Raw genomic sequence first — 25,535 nt, forward strand, 5'->3', positions numbered from 1 at the left:
AGCGCGACGCGCGCGGCGGGGGCCGCGCTGAGAGGGGGCACCGCCTCTTAAAGGGGCCGCGGCCCTGACGGGACTTGGCCCCGGCGGGAGCGGGACCGGGACCGAGACCGAGACCGGGGCCAGAGCCCCGGGTTCCCGGCTGCAGCTCCGCACCCTCCCGGCGTGGCTGCCGCCCTCCGCTGTCCTGCTCCCGCGCTCTGCCGCCCCTGTGCTGAGGGAAAGCCGCCCCGGTGCTGAGGGAAAGCCCCCCCTGTGCCGAGGGAAAGCCGCGCACAGCGCCGGCCCCTCAGCGCCGAGGGGCACTCGCTTCCCCAATGGAGAAGGAAAGGTGCGTTTCGGTATAAACACAAGGGTTTCAAGCAAGTCAGTGCACTGTTAAAAAAAGCAAACAAACGAAACCCCGAAGGCACAAGAAGAATACAGTACTTTAATCATCCAAAACTTAGTAACTGTTTTACAATCTGACAGCATATAGTGCTGATATGCTAAAATACTCAATACATGTTTCCCCAATGGAAATTTAAATTGAACACTTGCTCGTTTGTAGCTTACAAACGCAGGATTACTCAAGCTGTAGAGAGAATGAGGCTATTTCTTTAAAATACAAGAGTAAATAGGTAATTGCTCTGAAATACAGGTTATGTTTCCATGCTTAGCTTGGAACCAACAGAATCAACATATGTGGTCATCTGATTTCTGCATTAAGCCAGAAAAAGTATCAGTAAGAAAACAGCATCTCTTTTGGAAAGAAGACCTTGTGTTTATGGTAACTGGTTATGGAAGTGATACCACTCCTGCACTCCATGCAGGCAGACACAGGATCTCACCACGCTCGATGGCATCACATCAGTGTTCACTCTCTTTGTTGAGAGTGTTGAAGATTCCTGGCTACAGACTGAATTTCTTCACTTATTCCAAAAAGGATACACACTGCAGGCACAAGAGTGATTGCTGTTAACTGCTCCATGCACCATGCCAAAGGTCTTGCAACAATTTGGATTATTAAAACCTTCTGATTGAAAAAAATAAGTTTTCCATGCCCAGCCTGTCAGGAATCTGAAAGTCAACAAGCAGTCAAAATTTTAGCGGCTGTCTACAGAGCTAAATCATTTATTAGGGTCCAATACTATAACCTGTGACAGGACACCTGTGAACTGCAACTTAAAAGGCCCTGCCTTTGATTGGAATATAAATAATTAAGCCACCAAACTTGATTTAGTAAAAGTAAGAAAGATATTTGGGCTATCATTTCCATAATCCAGCCTTTCCATTTTCTCCTTCATTTTCAAGTAGGAGGTAACTGCCTAATCTTGTTAGGTAGTGATAAAATAACTCATCGTAGAATTCCCAATATGTGAACAGATTCTGTGAACATGCAGCCCTTCAACAAATGAAGGAAGACATTACAGCCTGTTTTTTTGACACAAAATGATTATGGTGCCTAGCAAATATAAAGTACAGCTTTAGGCAACTCAGCACATGACATGCTTTGGCCATGTTTATAAAAAAGACACTTAACTTGTGACTGTATGTGTATTGTATTAGAACTATTTCAAAGTTTATTTAAAAATCTAAAAAGTTCTTGAAAATTTACAAAAACCCAAACCAAAAAAAGCCCTTTTTTTTTACTCATCAGAACACTTCTAGTGTTGTTTTGAGACTAGGGTAAGCGTAGTCTTTGGTTTTAACTGAATTAATTCCAACTTGGTTTTCAGAGCACATATTTATTTGTAATTCTAATAAAAGGCCAATTTAGAAATAGGGGAAAGAATGTTCTTCCACAAGTATAAACCAGTTATATATATCCTCACTGAAGGCACTATAGTTCAAAATTCTCTGTACAGTTGTAGTAAAATTTGAAGCCACCTGTGGAATAATGTCTGCCTTTAAAGATCCAAAACTAGATTTGCAGCAAATTACAGTGTGGGCACAGTGCCAGAGGCTTGCTCTGTTTTTATAGCATACACAACCTGATGCAAAAATCTCAGTCCAGTATGTTTTCTGCACAGAAATGCTCACCACATGATGACCTTTGGATGAAAACAGTTGTCAGTTGAATTCTCTGCTGCTATAAATACAGCCAAACAGGCCCGTAGAACATTTTTGTGATCTCAAAGCAAACCAGTACAAGACAGTCCAAACAGACCTACACCAAAAAGCCTCTGGATTTTCATATTTCCAAGTGTACTGTGATTATGTGCAGAAGTTGAAGTGATTCTTGTTGCCTTATTAGTCTGTTTATAGAACTTTAAACACTTTAATGATGACTATGCCCTAGAGATTTGACACTACATATTGGTTAGTTTTTGCATGTCTTAGGTAGTGTTTCAACATCAAGACAGATATAGAATGGAAAAACCCTTTCTTAGAAGTATTACTTCATTATTAAAAACTGTTAGAATTGTATGAAGTACAAATAGCTTAATGTAATGCAACTTAGGTCAGTGGTCTTAGAGCTAAGGCTGCTTTTTTCTGTACAGTTATGCAGAATTTTAAACACAAATGTCACTACTTCTAGAGAAATTGATACTTATGAATGTAGATAGAATTTTTAAACAAAGAATATAAACTAAATAATGGTGATGAACATATGAAATCAGTCTAAAAATGTATCCAGTTTAGATACAGAGCAAGATACAATTATGGTATCTTTTGCAAAAGACTTTTAAGGAGTTAGGTGTAACAGAAAAACTCTCATTTTGCAAGGCTCCTAATTTCTTTTTTCTTTTTTTTTGCAAGGCTTCCACTTTTGTATCAGTTCCTCTAATTTCTTGGGAGAAGTCCTTAACCAATTTATTTTTGTTTGGCTTAAAAGGATGTCTTTGAACTTGATCACAGTATCAAGAACTAATAAAAAATAAAACAGTAGAATTACAAATAACATTGCTGTGAAAGATTTCTCTTCAGTGCATATGAACAAAGCTGAACAGATCTACACAACGAATCCAGCTGTGGGGTGAAGAATCCCTTATCACTACAGCATTGTTTTCAGGAACATACACACCCTCCACGTAAATACACACCCCACATTTTCTCACAAACATTTCAGTTGGGTCAGTATCTGCCCAAGGATTTTAGATGTCCCATTCTTTGACTGCAGACAATTATACCATTGATTTGCAATTACATTTTTAGTAGAAAGCACAGCCAAAGTCTTGAAATACAAAAAAAGTTCTTAAAAAAACCCAATCAAAAACTATGGTACAGAGACTGGCGCAGTTACTGTGTCTCCATCCATCCAAAATCCATGCTGCATACCAGCAGATGATTATATTGCTTTGCTTTAAAAGGAATGAAGCTTCCAGTCTGTTCCCTTCTAACCCAGTCAATGTAGTCCAAGATTGCCAAAGCCCACGGTGCTGCCCGTGCTGACTCCACAGTTTTGACATCAGCTTTGCTAATTGTCTCCTTCAACCCTTCTCTTGCGAACTGGAACGAGAGAGACAAAAAAAGAGATGGTTTGCTATATTAGCATTTTAACTATTTTTTTTATTTCTGTAACATGAACAGTTACTTTGCCACATGAACTACCACAAATTAAGGTAGCTAACACTTAGTATTATAGAGCATTTTAAGCAAATAAGCCGAGTATATTTGCAAGGAAGGACTTCTGGGAAACATTAATCATCTTATGTCTCGTAAGCAGATTTAGCCAGCATTCTTTTTTAACAGTTTTTTAGTGGTGAATTTAATTTACATAGCTTCAAAGAAACACTGCAAGAGTTTCACAGTATATCTAACACAATTTATACACACACAGAAGATGTCACAATCAACAGCCTAAAACCTTCCATTTATTAATAAAAACATTCAATTGCCAGAAAATGCAAGAGCAATAAGAATTTGTGAATAAAATAACTAAAAGCTCACATGCTATTTAGATTTGAGAATATGTGAGACTGACTGAATGACTGGAGTTTTCCTCAACATTTGTATTATTTTTGATGTTTTCTTATCATACTATCAAATTATGTTTTCCTTTTCTGTGCAGATAAAACAAATGACACTACAGATTTTAGAAATTTTATAAGGCATCTCCATTTTGTTTAAAAAAGTCAAGCAAGCACATCTATATAAGAAGAAAGCTATTTTGTTCTCAAATCCACTCAATGGAAAGTAGGTGGCAAAAGTTACTCATACCTGCTTTCATCAAGCTGCAAGAACAGATGAAAAGAATTTCCAGCCCTAACTTCTCCAATCATGCAGTTAAAAGCAACATATACACAGACAAAGAACAGGGAAGTGGCACCACACAGTGTGAGCAAGGAAAAAGGAGATGTAGACTTTTTTTAGAAGACACGTACAAAGAGAGAAATGAGAGACTTCGAACATCTCTGTTTCAGTGCTCAGTACCCAAGAGGGTATTCAGAATAACCTTCTCTGTAGCTTCAGGGCTGGAGAGATGAAAAGGTATTTGCAGAAACTTTTACTTGCATACTCCAGACTAAGAAAGCAAAGGAAAAAAGGCAAGATATGAATAGAAACATAGATTTCCAACAGTCAAGCACTAGAAAGAGAACCAGTGAGAGGAGAAACCTTAGAAAGCCGTGAGACACCTGAAGCATTATGACAGAAAACCCAACTGGTTTAGAATCTATTTTGAGAAACAGATATGCAGTGCCTGAGTGCCTTTCTGATCTCTCTGTGCTCTATTCTAGTTACTCATCCATATCTTTCAGAGCTGTTCTCCTCCACTTTAACCTCTATTCAGAGGGGAATCAGATCTTTAAACCAAATTCCATTTTCCTATGTCATTCCCTCTAATATATTCCTTAACTACTGCTACTACTGCTAAACAGCCTGGCCCATTTTCACACTGATGAGAGGTCACCACAAAGCATCTAAAACCAAAAGATTTAATTAAATAGAGTTTTAAAATGCAGTTCTATTTAAATAGATGGATATTATTTTGTAGTTGAGTGCTTCAAGTATTTGACATTATTATACAAATGATTTCCTTTCATGTGCTATGTTATTAACCAGTTTTCTGCTGACCCACCTAATAAGGATTCTGACTGACGAGCTCCAACAAACCGACTGCAGCAAATGAAGAAGCTGCTGCTATCAGCTACCTGCAAGAGGCACAGATGGCACTTGTGCATGAACAGAACCACCAGGGGAGAGATTACCCAGCCTCTGGAGGTGACAGTATGTTCAGTTTCCGTGCTCAAGCAATCCCAGCGACACTGGGATACTGGCACTGAGCAGGGCATCCACCACTGTTAATTTCAAGTACTGCTTTTAAAGAAGAAATGAATCTTATCTGAATACAACTGAATTATCAAAACTATTGTTTTCACTCCCTTTGCCACAACTCACATGAAATTTGAATGCTCTTGTTCTAGACTATGTTAAAACTCCTCAACTCATGCACCCGAATACCCTGCAACAAAATAGGGAATATCAAGCAGCAACAAAAAAGGAAGAGTAAAGCACAGGAGAAACCTGGAACTGATCTACTAACCTTGTGCTATCCTGGCTTTGTCAAGGGAGAAGGAGAATAACCAGACACCTTTAAAGCCTGTGCCACACAGACATTCAGTTAATAATGACAGGTCTTACCCAAATCATTGTTTTTTGTGATAGCTGCAGCTGCCCTGGCTCGAGGTCCCTGTTGTGTGAAATGGTATCCAAATTTGAGGATCTTGGTGTTTTCTTCAAGCATCTTGGCAATTTCTACTTCTGCAGCTGTGCCCAGTTGCTGCCTCTGTTAAAATAAAAAGTACACAAAGACAACAGAGCTTATGTGTGTTCACCCTGAAAGAGACCAGAACACTTTCCCCAGATGAGTCAATGAACACCCGGCTTCATTCTGGTTAATCGAATAGGCAGAAGGTCATAAAATATGTTTGTATATTTCAAAGCACAAGGAAGCACAGAAGTGAGCAGGAATCAACCTCAGCTGGATGCCTCTGACAATCTTAAGGGTAATTATTGCTGATGGTAAGATAATTAAAAATAAAATATTTGAAGAGTTTATCACAAGCTGTCTTCTAAGTATATTCAGGCAACTAGGATTGGCTGGGTTTAGCTATAGTATCACCACCACCTCACTTACCTGATTATCAATTTTGATCTCTGTCAATGTTTTGTTGTCTTTCAGTGCATCGACCAGTGCCAGAATTCCAACTCCAGTGATGAAGTTTGATTCTATGTTTAAACTTTTTAATTTTGTGTTTACTCTCAGCATATCTGCAAGAGCCTTTGAATATAAGAAAGCATCATTAAACTTCTGGATTTTGCTGCAGTGCCTCATAGGACACAGCAATAACCACTTCCACTAACTAGTTCCATAGAAGCAGCAAGTTAGAGATGCAAGGTGTAACTCTGCAAGCTTTCACTTACTGAGGCTGAGCTGAGTCTTCAGCCAGCCATTATCTACATTCCCTTTCTAAATAGCATTCAGTCAAGGGAAGCCCTGTCTTTCCCTTGTTACAAACTAAAAAGCTACATAGAATATAAATAGTCTGAAATTAGCATATTGGACCAATTCCACTTTCTAAACCTTCACAGCCCACAATGACTAAGGCAGGCTGCTAAGCAAAGGCCAAAGAAAGGGCATTAGTTAACTGAGAGGAGAATTAGATATGGTTAATTTGTAAACAGATCTGACTTTCAAAATGCTTTTGTCTACAGATTTGGTAGGAAGAGGTAAAATTCGAAGCTCTAACCACAGTACCAGCACGCAGCTAAAAGCACTTTTATACCTGATGTTATTTCTGAGAAAGGAAGAAAACAGGAAAAGCTCACTGCTGAGTTTGCTGTCAGAAAAATCATACCCTTTGAATTTTTTTCTATCAGGTCACAATACAAAAAAACCCCAACAAAACCACACCTGAGAAAAGAAGCCACTACAGATTTTTAGTACACATTTAATCCTGCTGAAAAGAAACTTTTTAGTTGACCCAAACCCAAAGCTTTCAAATGCTCATTTGTTTATTTAAGGCAGTCTTTCAAACTAGTTACTTTTTTTCTAATTTGAAATTAAAACAAGTGCACAGGATTGTCCTGGCAACAATTACTTTTGTTTTCTTACCCCTTTATTTAGAATTAAATAAGGTACTGCTTTAGTTCAATATAGAAAAAAATAGGACCTGACAATAAATTAGTTTCAATTGTATCAAGCTTTGACTAATATTATGCTTTATATACCAATGTTTTAAACAAATCTTTGGTAGCAGGGAGATAGAGAAACAGGTATTTTACAACTTCAACTAAAACTATTTAGTTGGAAAATATTATGGGTGTTTTTAAGTCCTCAAAAGTACTTCTTGTAAATTAATTTTGAATAAACCATTGGCTACTGGAATGAACACCAGGAAGTAAACAATTAGGAAAGAAAGAAAAAAAGGAAGGAAGCTAGCAAACTGAAAAATCAGGGAAAGGGACTGGAATAAAGAATTCTCAGTCACATCTGAGGCACTGCTGCATATTAAGGTACTAGCAAACATTTACCAACTTTGATACAACAAAGGTTTATTAAAGAAAACCCACTTTAGAGTGTAGCAGAATGGAATAATTTTCATCCCTGAGTATTTAAACTGGATTAAATTCAATCCCTTACCATTGCCTTTCCATCCTAACTTCCCTTTAAGCACCCCACTTAAAGCCCTTATCAGAAGTACTTACCACAGCAACAGGATCATTGCTTCGGGTGGCAGCCAGGCTAAAATTCTTCACATGTGTGTTGGTTTCTAAGGCTTTTGCAAATTCTTTCAGCGTTGGAATGGGTATGTTCTTGAATTAAAAATAGCATTTCACTCTCTTGAGATACACAAGTTTGTCCCCTCCCCCCATCTTCTCCCATTATCTAACTCTCTTTACAGCAAAATGCCCTGCAACATTAACCACCACTGGTCTCCAGCACTCTCACGGTGATGACCTACCCTAAGATGTGATGGCTATAGGAGCCACCAATTCCATAAAGCAATCATTTTTACACTGTAGTAGCAACCAAGCTTAAAAGGAATAATTTTAGAGAATTAATTAGGGTAGCAAATTTCTCAGTTTATTGTATCAGAAACTTTGATCTGTTGCCTTTTTAGGCGTTATTTTGGCCAGCATTTACCTGTTATACAGTATTCTTAAGCCATGGATTTTATTTTCCCCCTTTTGTAAGGGGAACAAGTTGCCTTGGCTGCTGGCAAGGCTGTCACTGCTCTCTGCACTGCAAGTCAGGGGTGCTGCAGTTCTGGTTTCTTTCAAGCAAATACACAAAAGCTTGTCACGTGTAAAAACACAACTGTTGCACTTCAGAGCAGAAGCTGCCCTAACTTCCAACAGCCCTTTTGTTCAAGAATCAGAAGGATGTCAGGCACAAATATCCCTTTGCAAACTGAGAAACTGAGAGCACATTGCTTCATCAAGGACAAAGGATTCAACACAGTAGCTGACTCCATGATAATGAACTGCTGGAACTGCTGCCAACTTGGCAGCGACAGAAATCTGGGCTGGCAGTGAGAAAGGCTAAGACTTTTTAAATACACATTTGGCAAAAGAAACCAAGATGGCTTATCGGTTTAGCTGCAGGTTCTGAGCTTATACACTCTACAACATTTAACAGAAAGATTGCTGTACTTGGAATAAGCCTGTCGTGATCTCTTAGAGAGTTCTGCAGCTTGGAGTGTCTTCTACTGAGAAAAAGCAGCATGTTTACAGCAGCCTTCAGGTAATTACCTTAATGTTATTTAGATTAACTTCAACAAGACGAGAATCATTATCTTTAATCCTTTGCAGTGTCTCCTCCACATTTGTGGGATTTGGTGGTTCATCAAAAACAGGTAACATTTTTTCACCTTTTACTATATCTGAAAAGTAAGGCATTTAAATGTAATCAAACAGGTTGCATGTATACATTCATTGTGAATAAATGATACACATACTAAATATGTACTGTATTTAAAAATCATTTCATCAGTCTTTACATCTCTCTCCCACCAAAAAAGCAGAACATCCTCTCCTGACCGTATTTTCATAAAGCTCAATTCTTTTTCAAAAGTCCTCACAGCCTTTCTGCTTTATTTCAGAAAGAACATCGGAGTTACAAACACAAACAGAAAACCTAAAATCCAACACACACAATGCATGCTTATGCCTGCTTTTGTCACCAAAGTGACTTAACTGCGGAGGACATTTTAGTGTACATGTATTTTAATTCCATTCTTGCCAGAACTCACTTGGCAATGTTATAGGCATACACATTTCCAGACTAAGACTTAAGAGTCTAAAAGAATGTTGGTGCAACAGAAGATAGTTAATGCTACAGGAACTGTGTGCAGTAGAGAGAATTGATTTTTCTAGCACTTGTGTACACACTTACTTGAGAAGCTGTCTTTGTCAACCCCATTACTGCTTCCTACTACATCACAGAACTGATTGTTTGTTATCAAGTTGGACATTCCCAGTATTGCTGTAAAAGGAAAAAAAGAAAAAGCAAAAAATCATTTTTACTGTTCCTGACTAATTCAGCTCAGATGCAGGGTTCCTTTAAACAACAAAACCTGTTTGTACAACATCCCTTTATCAGTACAAAGGCCATTCAATACCTTAGTCAATTGAAAAAAGTAGAAAAATAATTAATTATTGACATTTTAGTTTACTTTCACATCTTAGAAACTTCTGACCTCACGAGATTTAAGCATCAAGGTTAAAAAGTGCAGCTCAATCACAAAATAAAGCTTTAGGAATACAGGCACATACCAACATATTGTTATACACAAGGAAAAGCAGTCAAATGCACATCAAAAACCAGCCAGTCTGAGGAATGGATTTAAAGGTTTTGAGCTGGAAAATCAGGTATCTTTTGCAGGCCAAAATAATTAACTTCCTCACACATTATCACAAATCAACAAAGGTGAAACGCTTCAAGCCAACTGGCAAACAACATAATCTAGTTTCTATCACAACTACAACATCCTGCAGTCAGATCAATACACTACCACATTAATTATAGATCTTTCTTGTCTAAATATGTAGCAGCCCATTCATACTTTAAAAAAAACTCACCTGCAAGGTCACCTAATTCTGTGTCTGTGGCACTGGTCAAGGCTTCCTCCAGTTCTGGATCAAGAGAGAATTTTTCTTCTGTGAAAGACTGTACAGGCTTTTGCTTGGGGATAAATATTTTCCCTGGAGTAAAGAAAATGGAAAGTCTGATGTTAGTTTGTCTTACATAGCAACTTATCTTTAAAATACTGTGTACCTAAAGAATACATATCACATTTAGTGAACACCAGGAGAACCACAGACAACATAAAGGTTTCTTCTGTTGTTGCAAGTCAGAGATGAGGGAAGAGCGTAAACAGGAATAAATTTTCAGGAGTCTGGATCATTATTCCAATCTTGTTTCTCCTAGTGATTAAAAAGTAACATATAAACCTCCATTATACATTTTAAACAGTCTAGAAAGACTGTAAGAAAGATTTAGTATCACTAGAGAATGATGAGTTTCCTCTCAAGGGAGAAAGGGACCCAGGCAGAACTGTAATCTGAATGTCAGAGAGAGAAAAAATCAGAGTTATCTGAAATAACACGCCTGACTATTCACTGCAGTTTTTACACCATACACAGTATTTCTGATTTTAGATGTTCACCTCAGTTCTGAAGCAAAAAAACCAAAGCTGCTTGAGAAAACCATGTTTTGTGAACAGCACAAAACACGGTAACAGATTTCTCTGCCAGTGACACTGTTTTCTAAAATGGTCCTTAGAAAGGTCATCGAAGATTCAATGGCAAAAGAAGCAAGAGTAATATTACATTCTGCACCAGCTTTTTAGTTATTACAGGTAGGAAATGGGAAAACTTACTTTAGAACACATGCATTTAGAGGTAGAGGTCTGTGTAGGTACCAGAATTCCTGCATACACCTTCAGCTGGAAAGTTAGGGGAGGAAATCAGAATATGAGAAAGCCTTTCTAGCAGTCAGCTGTGAATGGGGTAGAACTGGCCCTTCAGAACAAGGAAGTCTTTACTGGGTAAGAGCCAGGACAGGTAAGGGGTGCTTAGGTTCAGGACAAATTAACAGGACAACCAAAAGCTCTTGTACTGCTGCATCCCAGAGAAACCATTCACAACTACACAACTGTGAATCAAATCTTAACAGCTATTTAAGGTGCCAGTTTTTCAAACTTTCCAAGTTGCCTGAGCTATCAGCAGAAAGAGCTATGGGAAAGGGGTTTCAACTTCCTTTTGTTATTTCCTGGGGTAGGAAGTGGTGTTAATAATTGTCCTATGAAGTCTCAGTCCTAATTCAGGACCCCACCCTCTGCCATATCCATAGATATAAGAAGTATTTCCCTACAGGAATCATCCTCATCCCAATGTCCCAGTTACAGAGACAGTAGGTGGAGTCTAGCATTAGGGGTGACCCAAAACCATGTATTCCATATCTTCCCTAGATTACAGTAGTTTGTGGTTCACTTTCCTTGTAAAGGAAGTTAATGCATTCCCACTAGCACAGATTACTGAGAAGCACATCAGGTTTTCCTCTGACAACCCAGTCTGATGACAAAGATCTGTTGCTAGCAACACGGTGTTTTTGTTCCTGGGTTGCTATCTCTTTGGAAACTTGTATAAATGGTCATTATCCATATTTAGAAGCAGAAAATAAACGTCCTTACATAACTGTATTGATTCCAAACAGTAGTTGAGCGCAGCTGACATGCATTACCACCCATACCTCAGCTTTGTGCAGAAAAACTGTTGGTGGTGATTCAGGATTAAAAGAAAACCTTCATAAATTGAAGGGTTATGTAGCAAATGTTTCAGGTTGTTTTGATATAATTGATGCAGTATATGTTTCTATCAGTTTATTTTACTAGCATCACCTACTGGGGAGAGATTAACCTTCAACTTAAACTGTAGTTTTTAGAAGAGATGCAAGAATGTTTGACAAGGTTTTCATTAATCCATGAAACACTGAGCAGCATGCACACAATCTAAAGCCTTTCAGCAGCTATGTTTGTGTTATTGTCCCTCAGTAATATGGTCTAGTAAAAAGGTGAGGATTTAGGAGTACAAGGAAGGAGGACAGTGGGATGTGAGCACCTGAGCCTTCATTCAGCCATCCTATTTGCAGCATCAGTGCAGCAGGAAGAGAACAGGAGAAAGAAATCAATCTCAATTAAAACCAACTTGGCAAAAAAGTATTTTAACCTAGTTCAGCCTTCTGTCTGGTTCATCCTACAGTGCTCACAAAAAAAGAACTACTTTTCCTGATGTTATTTTCAGTAATTCTTAAATTCATAGGTTGGAAACGGCTGGTTCAAATGTTTGCTTCCTAAGAGTAATACTAAACTTATCCATACGTGCCTGACTCTTTAGAAAACCTAGAGAGAGTGAGAAGTATATTCAGTTTTTAATAAAGCAAAAATGTTAAAAGCCACTGCCCTCCAGAAATGTTCACTGCAGTCACATGAGCTGGGTCAGCAGCAGTCTTTGTTATAAAACAGGTCACACCCTTGTGTGCATAATTTCTCATTCATTGGCTTCATCCCATCCTAGACCAGAATTCAGAGGTTTACAATGCACGTACAAAAGCAGGTCCTTCCCCACTCCCCACTTCTAGTGATGAATTTACTTCCAGAAGGATAAGACCCCTGTGTCTCTGGGGACAATGATCTAACTCAAGGCCTGCTGCCAATACAGTTCAGCAAGTCCCTTCCCCCTTACTAATGCAAGCTTTAAATAAAACCAAAAACCACCACACATCTGTGCAGCCCATGAGATGTGTAGCTTGCCTGGCCCACACGTGGAACATTTCCAAACAGCAGGGATTTGATTACATGAAAGAACATGACATCTCCTTTTCAGCCAGCCAGGATTCTGCAAAGATTAAGCAATACAACATGAAGAGGCAAACTTCAGGGATGTTCACATAATTTTTATAATAATTATATAGGCACATGTTCCATGCCTTTAAGCTAACATGTTAGATGATGCACATCCAGGATTAAGTCACAGACCCCCTCTGCTAAAGAATGAACTTCTAGCTCCAAGTTCCACCCAATTGTATTGCTCCAAAGGCAGGAACACTGGCTGGTGTTTACTGAAGAGCCCTGGACATTTCCTACACAGATGCACAGTATTTCAGGTGGGACTCAGTATCCTGCAGAAACCAGGTCTGTTCAGTAAGGCCATGCAGTGCACATTGCTGGTACTGTTCTCACATACCCACTCTAACAGGCAGCCACAATTTGCACAGCAGAAGAACGTCTAAAAATCCACTTTTGGGGTACTCTATTTGGGGAAGCAAATCAAGTGCTACGTGAGGACAACTGAAGACAAGCTTTTCTCATCAGTAACTTCATGAAGAAAAGTGAGCAACATCTGATGTATTCCTTACATCTTCTGTTCCTTAAACCTCCTTTAGTTCAGAAATATATATAATTCACACTTCATCAATCTCCAGTTCTTACCATGTAACAGACTTAGGTTCATCAATTCACTTGTAAGCACAATTTAATACTAATGTTTGTAATTCAACTTACAAGTGAGTTCCTCAGTGTCTTAGTGCAGCAACAGAGCTGTTATCTGCTATCTGATTACAGGCCACGTAGCAGTGAATTAGAACACTGTTTTACATTAAGGCTGGAGTATCACATGTTATTTTGTTCTAGTGCTCTTGTATGGAGAATATCAATTTGACAAGCTGTTTCTGCAAGGCTCCTACAGGATATTAGCTTCACTTCACAACATGTAACACACTTCCTTTAAAGAGTTCAAAGTGATTCAATGGCAGAGAACACAGCATCCCAAATCCTGCTGCAACAGAAGGCAGTGGTGATCTAGAGCAACAGCTGAGCAGGGTGCCAACAAAAGAGCTTCAGCCAGGTGGCTACAGTTTCAGTCTGTTTTCTGGGTGATAGAGAAGGGGAAAAACCAAACCAAGCCTAAAGCAGAAGTTTCATGAACTGCAAATCTACATAGAACAAACACACCCCGGCAGGAATGCAAAGGGAAGAGAACGCCACAATTAGGAGAGTGCAAAGGCTGGAAATGCAAAGCTTAGTTTACACAATACTTTGCTAATGCCTTGCACTATACAGCACAAAGTACATTACTATCAGATATGCTTTTATCTCAGCTGCAATAATTCTCTTCTTTTGCTGTTCCAAGAGAAGAGAAAAGGCAGAGGAGCATCAGTCAGACTCGGTCAGATGAGTGGAACACACTTGAGGGCAACAGCCTTCAGTGCTGAAGCCTTGCTTTACTGTTTGGAGGAGAGATCCTTCCCCTTGCAGTATGCCCTGTAAAATCTTTATGACATACTTCCATACACAGATTGAGACAAAGCTAAGTTTTGTTGCAATTATTACCACATTGGTCTCATGAATCTCTTGAACAATGGTCTACTGTATGGTTCAACACTTAATTGGAACAGAATGTGACTTAAATCATTAAATCATGTTTTAAAGCAAAGTAAGTTTTTAGGGATGCTTTTGGAAACAAAATCAAGGCACTGGGAAAACGGAATAGAGCCTAATTTAGGGATTGTTAAACTCCACATTTCTTTAGCACTGTTCACTTCACTACAGCAGGACACTACATTATTTCAGATCTTCCACGTGTCATAGCACAAAACAAAGAAGAGGTTCCAAAGACCTGGAGAAATTACATCATCTATTACTGAATGAGAAGCAACATTGTTTTAATAACATGTTACCCCAAAATTAGGTACTTGGGACATCTGGAAGAGAGTATTTTCCTTTACACTCTAGCATGAAAACAAGGTTACCAGAATCAGTAGCAAGACAGGATATTTGAAATTAACCCAGGGTAAGCTTCTTTGATAAATCTGCAGGCCAAGTCACCATGCAGGACTTCAGTTCTACTAAAATAGAAAAAGGAAAGAGAAGGATAGATTTTCCTCTTCTTGCTCCATGAAATGAATAATTGGAACAAGTTAGAGCAATGAGACCAGCCAGGGACACAGAAATATTTTAGCAAATTCTGACCCAAAAAAAGATACCAAGAAAACAGTTGCAGCTCCAATCCATCTCTCTCCTCCCAAAACCTCTGGAACTGAAGGTTATATTTGCTACTTTTCTCCTGAATTAACAGGAGAACCAAGAAAAGTTTTCACCTGCTCTTATTCCACAACTTGCTGGTGTTTCTCCATAATACATTTTTTTAGATGAAGTGAAAAATCATAACCCTGCTTAGTTGTCTGTTGGTCTGTTTTAATACTAATGAAAAGCACATTAGGATACAAGCCCCCTCTAGATAAAAAACATCCTACACAAGTACTAAGTTGTGCCCCATGCCCTTTCTGAGTTCTACATCTAGATAAATACCATGATTTCTTGATTTAAAAGATTAAGTTATGTACATTTGCCACTCTTATGCAAAATGGCAACAAATGTGGCAGCAAGTCAAAGCTGAACCGTAATATTTTCATAAGGGGAAAAGAAAAGGTTATCCTTCACCTACTATAACATGAGCTTGACCTTCTTGCCTCCTGCCCATTTAACAAAGCATCAATTTAGATACTAAACATTTGTTTCCACATTTTTAGTTTTAATGAAAGTAATCTACATTTCATTTTTCGTATTATTTTCTTTTCTCCTATGGCATTAAAATAAACGACAGAAGTTACTAGATAGCAGCTTTGTGTTTTTTAAGAGATACAGGAAATTTTACTAACTACACTGGCATGACTCGTTGCAACATGCAGACAGACTATTTAGTAATACTTTATTACATAAAGGAAATGACATTTGATCTTTCTTAACCAAGCTCTGCGTTACAGCTGGACCCTTCTGTTTTTCTACATGATTCTCACAGATTTTATCTCCCCAAACAAATACATGTGCTGTGTGCACGTAGACATAAGCTGACTTCAGAGCACCATCTATGTGAAAGAAGCACTAGCACTCAGTAGAAAATGCAGTTTTAGAGCACATGCTCCCTGCCCAGCTCACCCCCCGACGGAGCAGTGCGCGGGATGCAAGGGATTCCCCGGTCACCTACGAGCCCCAAAGAGGCTGAACTCAGTCACACTTAACCATCCATCCACCTCCAACACGCACTGGCAAACATGCCAGGAGAGCAGCAGGCGCAGGGCACAGCCAGACACGGTGAGAACAGGCACTTGCCAGCAGCAGAGGTACCATGCAGGAACTGTGGCTGTGGGTACCTCTGCCTTCTACAGTCAATGCACTGAATTGTCTTTAACTTGCTTACTCCTACAGGTTCAGCCACCAAACCCCTGCTCTCCTGCCAGCAAAGGAGAGTCACAGTTCTCACTCAACTCAAGTGCTGTTGAATGAAACAAAAAATGCTCTCTGAAGGAAGTCCATCATGCACAGTGCAGCACATTGAAAGTCATGGTCTCTCTATCACTTCAGGAAAAAAAGGAAGACACCAGCATTGTCAGGTAAAGTTATCTGGCACAGGCAAGAGAAAATGCAAATACCCCCAACTAAATTTTCACCAAATAGACCTCACAATCATATACACAAACTCAGCAGATGAATGAAGACTCAATTCTGAAATAAGCAATCATTCACATCAGAGAATTAAGTAGGATTAAAGGGTGTCAAACCCTTAAGAAAAGAGGAGCCTGTTCATCTTGAGCAGCTGGAATACAACTTAGCAAACAATTTACAGAAGTTTTAGTGCAGCAGATCTGTCCTGCTGCTGAGGAAGATTCACATGAGCCAGGACTCACAAGCAGTGCTCAAACACTGTGGCAACAGCTAAAAGCCTGCTCCTATGCACAGGTGCCCTGCACAGGTCTGGGAGTTTCTGTGCCTACCAATAGTGCTTTGTAAGGCACAACAAATATGGGAACTCCTGGTTTTGGGGAAAAAAATAAAGTCATTCTTACAATATTTAAGAAGCACATTCTTTTAAAATTTTCTTCTAAAAAAAAAAAAAGCTTCCCATCAAGTCAACGAGAATACTAGATCCAAAGCAAAAATTTAAAATCCCAGGCTTTAATAACGTGTCCATGGTTTTCAGACCACAAACCACTGCCAGATTTCAAAACCTGTGATGTTAACTAATGTAATTAGTTAGGAGTAACTATGCAATCTTATTAAACCTTTCAGTAGGATACTAGAACACCATGACTGCATACACCACTTGTCTGGCCTTGTCAGCCTACATCATCTTTGAACATTACTGTCTGCCACAACATCATTCAACTGCTATTTTGCTAACCCAACACAGTGTTACAAGGCTGCTGTCTGTGTTCAGCACAAGGCATAAGCCACAGGCACAGTGACAGCGTTTATTATTGACACAAATCAGAGTTAGCTCTTACTTTGAGGATTCTGTGCCCATCAGAACTTTGCAATCTATGATAAAATCTCTGAGTCTTATTTCCTTCCTGTGCTACACACAAAGAGCACACCAGCCCCAGGGGCACAAATGCCTGAACAGGAAGCCTCCTGGCCCTGCACAGTAGCAGCCATTTGGAAACGCTGCAAGTTAAAAGCATTACAGGTGCCAGTGCTTCAATCAAATTTGCTTCACGGTCGTTCTGGCTCGTCCACTTTAGAGATTTCATAAGCACTTCCACTGGAAAGGGTGGTGGTTACCTTTCTTTTCTCTTGTAAAAGGCACATAGTCTTCCCTGTCCTTGTACTCCAGCGCCTGCTTCTCTAAATAGGCCAGGAGCCGCTCCCTGTCGAAGGGACCCGAGGCCTTCTTGGCAGTCTGGTCCTTCTGCCGGAAGCCTGCAGGCAGCAGCGCGTTCTGCAAAACAAGTGGAGCAAAGGAGAACAGCTTAGGAGGTCTGGGTGAGCACCTGCTTAGTTTCATTTCCCTCCTCCTTCTCCCTCTCTGCAAGGTTCAGCCCTGATACATCTCTTCTGCAGGCAATCTTTGATCTCCTGCCAACTTCCTTTTTTTGGGGCAGGGAAGGACACAAAGTAATCTAGGCACGGAGAATGTAATGAAAATGTAGCACACTGTGCTCTCAGTAGGATTGAAGCAATTCTTTTGGTACAATAGCTCCCAGCACTCAATTTGCCTGTTACTTTGCATTTCTTTGCTAGAATCAGCACTGTTTAAATGAGCAGTAGTAAATAAAACTCAGCTATTTACAGTTTAGACATTCAGCAAGAGACTACTTCCTCTGTCACTTACATCCATGTGTTTCTAAGTCTTTAAGACAACTGACTCGACTGTTACCTGGCAATTAACGCAGAGTATTTATATTTTTGACCTGACTCAAGGTGGGGTGTTTCTTTGCTATCATCAACATATTTCAATTAAAGAGAAAAATAAAAAGGATATTAGTACAGAAAGACCAGAATGTATGGGAATTCTGATTGCCATGAAAGAGAACCAGTCCCTTTTGCCAGTTCTCTGTTGAAATGTCCATAAAGTCAAAGGCATTTAAAATACCAGTAATATCTTGCAGTGCAACAAAATAGGTGATCATAATATTCTGAACCAATCCCTGAACATCAAGATTAAACTAATCCTGGTACTATTAAAGCAAAAACAGAGAACCACGAGGTGAAAACACAAGCCTTGGAGTCTGACATTAGCTCCAATATCTGTAGAGGACAACTCAGCTCTTTATAGCAGAAAGCTGTAATATTCCTTATTCAGTACCCCATGCTGACATAATCATTCAAGAGTTTAGTAATTATTAGCCTTCCCTTTATAAAGTCAGCATGAGTACAGGAATACATACAAGCTACCAGATACAGGACCAGGAATCATTAGAAGAGGTTGGCACCCTCCCACCCCCATCAAACTCCAAGAGCAGAAATAGTAAAACAAACATGGATGCAAAAGGGCTGTTTACCAGACAGCACTGGAAACAGGAAAGTTAAACAGGCCTTTCCAAATAAACTTTCTTTTCAAAACATGAACAACAGCAATGCTTATTTATAAATAAATCCCAGAAAGCTCCTCCCAACTATCCCTTCTTATGTTCTCCTTTACTGCAGTTGCGTCCACCTTGCAAACAGGAAATGAACGCTATATACACATCTGTATCTGTGAGATCATCAGCAGTTGTGACAAAAACTCTGATCAAAAGTATATTGTACAAAGTCTCAACTTATTTTAGACTAGTAACGGAACAAATGGAAAAAAATAAAACTTCTCTTGGCTAATGCCTACCTCAGGGTCAAGATCATCCAAAACAGTTTCCAGTTGTTTCAGTTCTTCTTCCGAAAGTTTGCCAAGAATTTCATCCTCATCGAGATCTTTGTACTTATCCAAGTCCTTTCGAAACGGGAGCGTCATGACTTGGGCAGTAGCAAGTTGCTCAAACACTTCAAAACCCAAGTCTTAATTCTTATCCAGATCTTTGAAAAGCTTTTAAAAAGAAATAAGCAGAGTTAAGGTAAATATCCCAACTACAAAGCACCTTCAACCTCCATGTACATGTGTGAAAGGAAAGCTTTGTCACCCAGTACTGGTATCTGTTATTCTACAGCTCACAAGCAGCACCTGGAAGCTGTTTCTTCACTGATGACAATTCTGCCCCACCATGCCCTTTTCCATCAGTAATTAAGCTATACCTAATTAAGCTATATCTATTTTCAGATCAAAAACCCAGTCTTCTTGACAAGAACTCCAAGGCCATAATTCCCACAGAGCAGGGCAGGTTGTAGGGCAGGAGGGAGGAGATACCAACTCTACCTATTATCTATGAGTCCAGTTAACACCATTGTTTTTTACACATAATGCAGCCAGAAGAAGAGTTAAGATGCTCAATATTTATTGTTGTTACAGCAGTTCAAGGGCACTTAAGGATAACTTCACTATAAATAAGGTAATTGGTTAATACTGACTCATATCCCTGCATATTACCTACAGAGGAAACAAAGGAAGTTTGCCTCCAAGTTAATTATAGCACTACCATCGGAGCAACATTCTGTTCTGTCCAAGGAAAATTACAATGCCTTGATGAAAAGCATAGGAAATACAGCTTCTAAGTGGCAGCACTCCAGTCAATCCTACTACCATAAAAAAATTTTAAAAAAAAATATATAAAAATTAAAAATAAAAAATGAACGGTGTGGCTGCTCACTAAATATTATATTTAGAGGAAACCAGGGTCCTTCAAAAAATGTACAGTCTATATAGCACTGCTTACAGACAAAGACAGTGCAGGGAACCTTATTTCTAACACCCACAATTTTTGAGCATTTGTCTTGGAAAAAACAGTTAATCACAGCAGTGTTCCAGCAAACAAGTTATTTCCTCTCATTTTTCTGCAAGAAGTTCTACGATTCTCCTTTTGTTCAGCCTAATTCTTGCTTCAAGCTGACCACACAGACAAAAAAAAGGTAATTTTGATGACTCTCTGTAAGTAAGCAAGAGTGTCCATAAGGTATTTGGGGAACAAAAGCTAAACATACACATTCCTGTTCATTACTCTCCCTAAACACTTTCTTGGCTCTACAGAAATACTCAACACAGACCAGACACCCAGCAGAAGTCACTTTTTCTCCAGTAGCCCCTATTCAAGGACAGATGCTCGCACCATAAATACAACTGCATTACTTCAAATCCACACTTACACTGTCCTTCAAAACCAGATCAATTTAGTCACTGCCTCTTAAGAAGCAGGAAAAGGCTGGCTGTGTATACATACAGGCTATACCATGGAATCCTGCACACAGGATTCCTCCACCTCAGCTGTTTACATCCAGAAACGTCTCCCTGGCTGCCACAGTTACATACAGCAACACTTTAATTCAGGGACACTAAACAGACATGAGCACATAGAGGTTCATCCACACCATTCAGTCACATGTACCTGTAAAACTCATCTGGTTTGAACAACTGCCTTTGCAAGAATGGTATTTCTGGGTCCTACCAACATCCACACCTGAATGAGCAATGTATTTACAGCTATTTTCAGGATGTCTGCTTTTAAAAAAGTATTGCTGATATAAATACCAGAACTTTATTGTGAACTATAGTTGACACTGATGGGACCAAAGCTAAAGTTCTCTGAAACATAAGGAGGAACTCTCAGTTGGCTAGTAAGCTACATCAAAAGAACACTGTCTGTCTTCTTCTGAACTAAACCCAATCGTGCTGGAAGAGCCTGGACCTTTTTTGCAAGAGGCTACAGAGCTAGCAACATCCAAGTTATTGGCTGCAGAAAATGCAGAGGGTAGCACACCTATGTTTTCCTAAGTTCCAAAAGTAATTAAAGGAGTGACTCTGTGGCCTAGAGAGCCACCTCCCCCAGTTTTCATAGTCTGGTAGTATTTGTTTCTCCAGGTGCAAGCAGCTGATGGACAATTAGCTGATGCCACACAATCTGCATGTGAACTTCTCATTCCTGGAGCCTTAATGTTCTGCCCTTCCTCACAGTTCAAGCCATTACACAGTATCACAAAACATTTCCTGCAGCTGCTTACACAGCGCTGTTTGTGACCAGGCTGAGCTCTACATCAAGACACTGCTATTTACCACATTTCTGCATGTCCATTTGCATTCAAATATTAAAAGGTGTAGTTTTAGCAGGTAATTATAAGGCACAGAATGGTTAGCAAGCTGCAGAATAATGCTGCCCTTACTCTGAAAGAGAGTAGCACTGCATAACCATACATTATCTTCACGTAAGGTGTATTTCCTCTCCACTAATTGCCACAAAATGCTGTCATCCAGAATTACTTACCTTTTATTTACTGCATTGGGATGTTTCATATTGGTAAACTACTCACCCTTTGTAACACATTAATTAATTTTCAGGCCACAGCCCTTAGTCTCACTTCTTTTTGTATGACCAAAGTAGTCATGTCAAATCCCCAGGTACAGTGTTCACACTGTACACACACATGCACACAAAAGTGAAAAATAAAGCAGCAGAACAAAAAAACCCATCAGTTTCTGTAACTGAGGCTTCGCTTCAGCAAGAAGAGAATCACATATGGCCTGGCAAATACATATTTAAAGAGTTTTGGACATATTTTTTTAATACCTATCAAAGGTATTTTTTTAAAAGTATGAAAGCATCCTTAATGTAAGACCCCTTTAAAATGCAGGATGGTAGCACTGGTTAGCACATCTGTAGTACACCAAGATTGCTTGGCAACAACTCTCAGAAACATTCCCTACAAAAGAAAACACAGCATATACAACACTTGCACACAACATGCTAAAAATCAGGTTTTAAAACATGGTGTCAGGAATTCTCATTGCCTAAAAAGGGCATAAAGGCCAGCTGGAGCCCTAATCTAATCAAACAAGCCCCTCACCTCCCATTAAACACACTTAGTACTCTATTTGCTTTCCATCACTGCTGTAGCAGTTCAGCATAGAGACACATGCATCACAAACTACAAGCTCTCAGCAGGAGCAGTTACTTGGCCTGTGAATATTTGTGGCACATTATATTTTTATACATATGTATGTGTGATCTTACTGCAAAATCATAGGCAAAACTGTAACCATCAATTTTGGCTTTGCAAATACTTTGCCCTTTTTTCATGAGCAGAGCTAGTTTACTTCTAAGTATCCTTCTTAACTTTACCACGAAAACATTACATAGAAGTCCAAAGAGCTAGTATTCTTTTTCAGACATATGACTATAAGGTAAAGTTCTTCACTCCAGCAACTTCATAGTCACATAAACATTTAGAGAAATGGAAAGAAAGCCATCACTTTCAGTCCATCAAACGTCAATTCTCTGTTTGTTAAGCAGAAGAGAGGCTGAAAAATCAGAAATGAAGGAATTCTGCTGGAAATCACAGAGAAGAAAATCCTGCCATTATTCCCTCACCTGGGAAATCAATAAAGAACTAAAGAAATGAGAAAACAGCAGTAACTTTATGCCATTTTATAATTACCTGAATCATCCCTTGAAAGACTGTCCAGCAACTTTCACACCTCTTATCCACAAGTCAAAATATTTTCTCCCCTCCTCTCTGAAAGTATATTTTTAAAAACCAAAAGAGTCTAAAAATAGCAAGCTTCCAATTTTCTCTCAAGAACTCCACCCCTCATCCCCCCCTGAAATTTCTACTATACTTAAGAACACAATTTCTTGGGATCCTAACAGGAGAAGCTCTTTAGATATAACTTGCCCACAGGAAACTACAGTGTTGTTAAAGTCCACTGTAAATGGCTTCCGTGACTTGGATTTTAAAATAGAAGCGACATCATGAAAAACAAACTGAGCTGGGTTTGGCCAGCACATTTGCAGAGTTCACTTTAATCTCATTTGTTCCTCATGAGCCTCCTTCCCCCCAGCCTCTGGGTGAACCCGACCCGAGCAGGGGGGTCTGGAGCAGGGGGGTCTGCAGGGCTGTCAGCATTCCTGCACCACGCGGGGCCCCAGACCATCCCAGCTGCTTGGAGGAGCCTAATCTGAGCATTTCCCCAGGGAACCCCTACGATGGCAACAATTCTATTTTCCAGTGTGCAACATTATACAGAACTGTTTATGAAGAATGTACTGCACTTGAAAGAGCTATCTTTACTTACCAAAGCAAAGAGAAAAATGGGTAAATATAAATATTACCATAATCCCAGCAGGTTCCTTAGGATATTTTTGTAACGCCTTATAAGTCTGCTGAACAGCCCAATGCTGCCTTTCTCAGCAGAAAGCTTTTAGAAACCCACCTGAGCCTTCCAAACCCCCAGCCTGGGGTAGGGCACAGGATCCGGGCTGTCCTGCCCCGGGAACGAGCAGGCATCCCCCAGCCCAGAGCCTTACGGAGCCAGCAGGTGGCAGCTCGTCTTTGCCTACACTTCTCGTCAGGGTAAATTGTTTTCAAGGCAGGAAGACACAACTATTCTGGGCTATTTTCCTAGAAAAGCAAGCCCAAGGCTTCATTCTGTTCAAAGAGACAATTCACTAAGCTTTACACACTGCAAACTGAGCTTCCCTAACTTCACATTTATCCACACAGTGACCCAGGGAGTAAAGGGGGACAGGCAGCTACTGCAGAGTAACTACACGGACCATCAAGATGCTTCCATAATGAAGGAAATCTGAACACATCTGTGTTTCCAGTTCCTGCCAGCTCCTCCTCTGTATCAGAGGGCACCTGCACCCAAAGCCCATTTTGCTCTCTTATAAATCCTGTATACAACGACACAGAGCTGGGACGCAGCTCTCCTGCAGACAGGGTGCTCCGAGTGATGGCTAAGCTGCCAAGCTGGCATTGTCCCATAAAAGCTTACTCCTGTGTGCCTGTCCCTGAAGGCTAGTCACCACACCGCAGGGCTAAATGGACATGCCCAGCCAGCCCAGGCAATGGCAGGGGTGGCAGGGCCAGGAGCCCCAGAGCCAGTACTTGGAAAGCTGCAGGGGCATGGAAGTGGCAGCAGTTCAGCACACCCATGGCACCTGCAGGCATGCTCACCAAACTTGCTGCAGGGCAGGTGTTATGATCCTAAATAAATACAAGGCTGGGATAAGATAAGAATCCCAGGTGCCCTGAGAAGTTCTTCTGTCAGGAATCACCACTCCAGTTGCCCATTCCCTCTCCCAACATGCAGGGAGTTACTGCCTGGCCAGGATGAGGGATGTTCAGGCATCATTTTTTTCAGACAATACCGGGATGTTCTTCAATAGAGACCTGCTATCCATTAATACACAGTATCTGCTGTTAGAGGAACTGCCTGCTCGTGTTTTAGTCAAAAAGAAAGATCAGATGCAAGCTACCTGAACATTTACTGAAACATTCAGTTACATTTTTATCCATCGAGGAAAAGTGGCAAAACTTACAAGCCGTGAACAGGACAGCAGAAGAAATTTACTTCATTCCCATTCCATTACTTCAGGAAAACTCCTGAGTACGAGCCAGTTTCAGGTCCTCCCTTACATCACCGGCTACCTTTCAAGCTCTCTACACCTGACATCACAGCCAAACCTCAGTTATGAGGATTAATCCAACACATTACAGCAAATTTAAAACACACGGCAGCCTCCCTAGAACATCGTTTATCTCAACACAACTTGCGGCTACCCACCGAGCCCAGGCTCTCCGAGCAGGCCCGGGAAAGCTCCGGGGACAAGCCCTGTGCAGGGGCGAACGGGAGGCTGCGGGAGCGCACCCCGCCCCGGAAAGGCATCCCTCCGTCACGGACTGCGGGGACCCGAGTGCTCTGTGAGCCGTGGAAAACACATGGAGCAAGCTGAAAGAACTACGGGCACCAGCTCTACAGGCGAAGTTTCCAAAGTCTCCGTTTTCGGCATTCACAGCAGAGCGGGGCGCCGGCTGAACACCCAACGCAGCCCCGCACCTGGGCGCGCTCCGCAGCCCCCGCACGGCCCCTGAGTCCCGCGCCCACCGCACGGGAGGCTGCCAGGGCAGGGCCCCCCAGCCCGACCTCCCCCTGCCCAGCACCAGCGGGCTCCGGGCCGCCCCGCGAGCCGCCGGGGTCCGGCCGGGCGGGCGTCAACCCAGCCCCGTCTTCCTCCTTCCGCCCCTCCCGCCGCGCCGTGGCAGCGGGCGGAGGGCCGTGCCCGCCCGAGCCCAGCCCGGCCCGGCTCCCCGCGGCACAGCACAGCCCGGCCCCCGGTCCCGGCCCGGCGCCCCGCGGCCGCTCCCCCTCACCCGGGCGGCCGCCGGTCCCCGCTCGCTCAGCCCGACCAGCAG

The 25,535-nt window shown here is 40.8% G+C and overlaps 1 protein-coding gene across 2 annotated transcripts; it reads right to left on the bottom strand.

Annotated features, from left to right (window-relative positions):
• Window positions 1-407: 407 nt before the first annotated feature.
• On the bottom strand, window positions 408-25,535 carry LOC309578315 (tropomodulin-3). Of its 2 annotated transcripts, none has more exons than XM_082290862.1 (10): window positions 25,494-25,535; window positions 19,084-19,281; window positions 17,544-17,700; window positions 10,006-10,128; window positions 9,320-9,409; window positions 8,677-8,807; window positions 7,630-7,737; window positions 6,059-6,202; window positions 5,563-5,707; window positions 408-3,429 (listed from the first exon to the last, which is right to left on the bottom strand). In XM_082290862.1, exons 2-10 carry the CDS (start codon window positions 19,207-19,209, stop codon window positions 3,398-3,400), a joined length of 1,056 nt encoding a protein of 351 aa, XP_082146988.1. In that variant the 5' UTR covers window positions 19,210-19,281; window positions 25,494-25,535; the 3' UTR covers window positions 408-3,397. The 2 variants fall into 2 exon arrangements, with proteins under 2 accessions (XP_082146988.1, XP_082146987.1); XM_082290861.1 differs by lacking the exon at window positions 408-3,429 and adding an exon at window positions 4,329-4,444.

This window comes from Coloeus monedula, assembly GCF_965178545.1.
Source record: "Coloeus monedula genome assembly, chromosome: 14".
Taxonomy (NCBI): Eukaryota; Metazoa; Chordata; class Aves; order Passeriformes; family Corvidae; genus Coloeus; species Coloeus monedula.

Coding starts and splice junctions, on each gene's coding strand:
- LOC309578315 (XM_082290861.1), bottom strand. CDS start 19,209: ATGACGCTCCCGTTTCGAAAGGACTTGGATAAGTACAAAGATCTCGAT. Junction 8,808..9,319: donor TGACAAAGACAGCTTCTCAA/GTAAGTGTGTAC, acceptor CTTACTTTTCAG/ATATAGTAAAAGGTGAAAAA. Junction 7,738..8,676: donor TTAATCTAAATAACATTAAG/GTAATTACCTGA, acceptor TTTTAATTCAAG/AACATACCCATTCCAACGCT.